Consider the following 1,270-nt stretch of genomic DNA (forward strand, 5'->3'; position numbering starts at 1 on the left):
GCCACCCGCGCCCTCCTCCCGAAGGGTCGGGCCGGCCGCTGGGACGCAGCGCACTCGGCGCTGGGCGTGGGACCGAGGGCGCGGACACAGACGGGCCGGGCCGCCGAGCTCCAGGGCAGCGCGCGTCCCGCCGCCGAGAGCCCCGACCCGCGGGAGCACTGCTCTGGGGCCCAGCGGCCGAAGACCCGTGGCGCTCTGCAGCGTCGCCATGTCCTCGGTGTTCGGAAAACCCCGCGCGGGCAGCGGGCCGCAGAGCGCGCCCCTAGAGGTCAACCTGGCAATCCTGGGGCGCCGCGGGGCGGGCAAGTCCGGTGAGTGGCGCGGGAAAGAGGGACCACAGAACGCGGAGTGGGTGGAGAGGACAGGGCGCTGTGGACTTGGGGCAGCACCTTCTATTGGTCTGGAGAGGGGTGGGCGCCTTCTCCCAGGCGGGGACACCGCGATGGTCTTGTTGCCTCAGTTTCCCTGCTGGGATTTCTTTCTCTTCTCAGCTGCGCTCTCAACTCTCTCCATCGTTTTCTGTCCTTGGCCTGTCTCTTCCCTCTGTGTCTTCCCACCGTGTCTCTGTCCTCCAGGTGCGTCCCCACTCCCCTCAGACCCCCTCTGCCAGTCGACCCCCACACCTGCCCCTGCCCTCATCTCCTCTTCCTGGCGCCTGGCACCCAGGGGACCCTTAGCACTGACCTCCAGGCCAAAGCCCTTCTTTGGGTCTAGTTACTGCCTTGCTATTCCCTGGTTTAGGCTGGGGGTGAAGGAATGCGACACCTCCCCACTGAAGCTGGTGGAAGCCACTGGTTAGCGGCATTTCTCAGGGTAGGGCCCCTGCTCCACTCCCCACCCACCCCTGGGATTCTGGGAGAAACCGTGCACTGTCAGATGTATGTTTCGAGCCAGACCCCTCCCTTGACATTCTGGAAACACACTGGACTATGGTCCCAGATGCCTGGGACTTGTCGTCAATGACCCAACATCCTGGCCGCCCACTGAGGTCACTTCTGCCTATGCTGAACCCTCCTTCACCGCTTCTGGCAGCCACCCTTCGGCCCGCGCCCAGGGGCTGGCAGTGGTGGCATCAGAGAAGGGTCTGCCTTTCCCTCTTGCCACTTACAGCCCGGCGATGAGCTGGTCGTAGTGGGCTTTCTGTGTAGCCATTACATTGAGCTCAACCAGACGTGGTCTCCCAAGTATTCGAGACTCCCTGGGGTGGGGGACTCAGCTTTTGAAGCCAGGCCCCTGGCTCGACGAGGGGACTCTGAATCTGGGTTCCCTA

At 64.4% G+C, this 1,270-nt stretch overlaps 1 protein-coding gene across 1 annotated transcript in view; it reads left to right on the plus strand.

Moving 5' to 3' along the window:
- The first annotated feature begins 40 nt into the window (after positions 1–40).
- The window catches only part of RASL12 (RAS like family 12), a 36,539-nt gene continuing 35,309 nt past the window's right edge, over positions 41–1,270 (plus strand). The window contains exon 1 of the mRNA XM_006141722.3: positions 41–311. Within this exon, the coding sequence (XP_006141784.1) occupies positions 209–311 (103 nt within the window). The 5' untranslated portion in view covers positions 41–208. The remainder of the gene's footprint in view (positions 312–1,270) is intronic.

This window comes from Tupaia chinensis, unplaced genomic scaffold (genome assembly GCF_000334495.1).
Source record: "Tupaia chinensis unplaced genomic scaffold, TupChi_1.0 Scaffold000063_1, whole genome shotgun sequence".
NCBI classification, from domain to species: domain Eukaryota; kingdom Metazoa; phylum Chordata; class Mammalia; order Scandentia; family Tupaiidae; genus Tupaia; species Tupaia belangeri.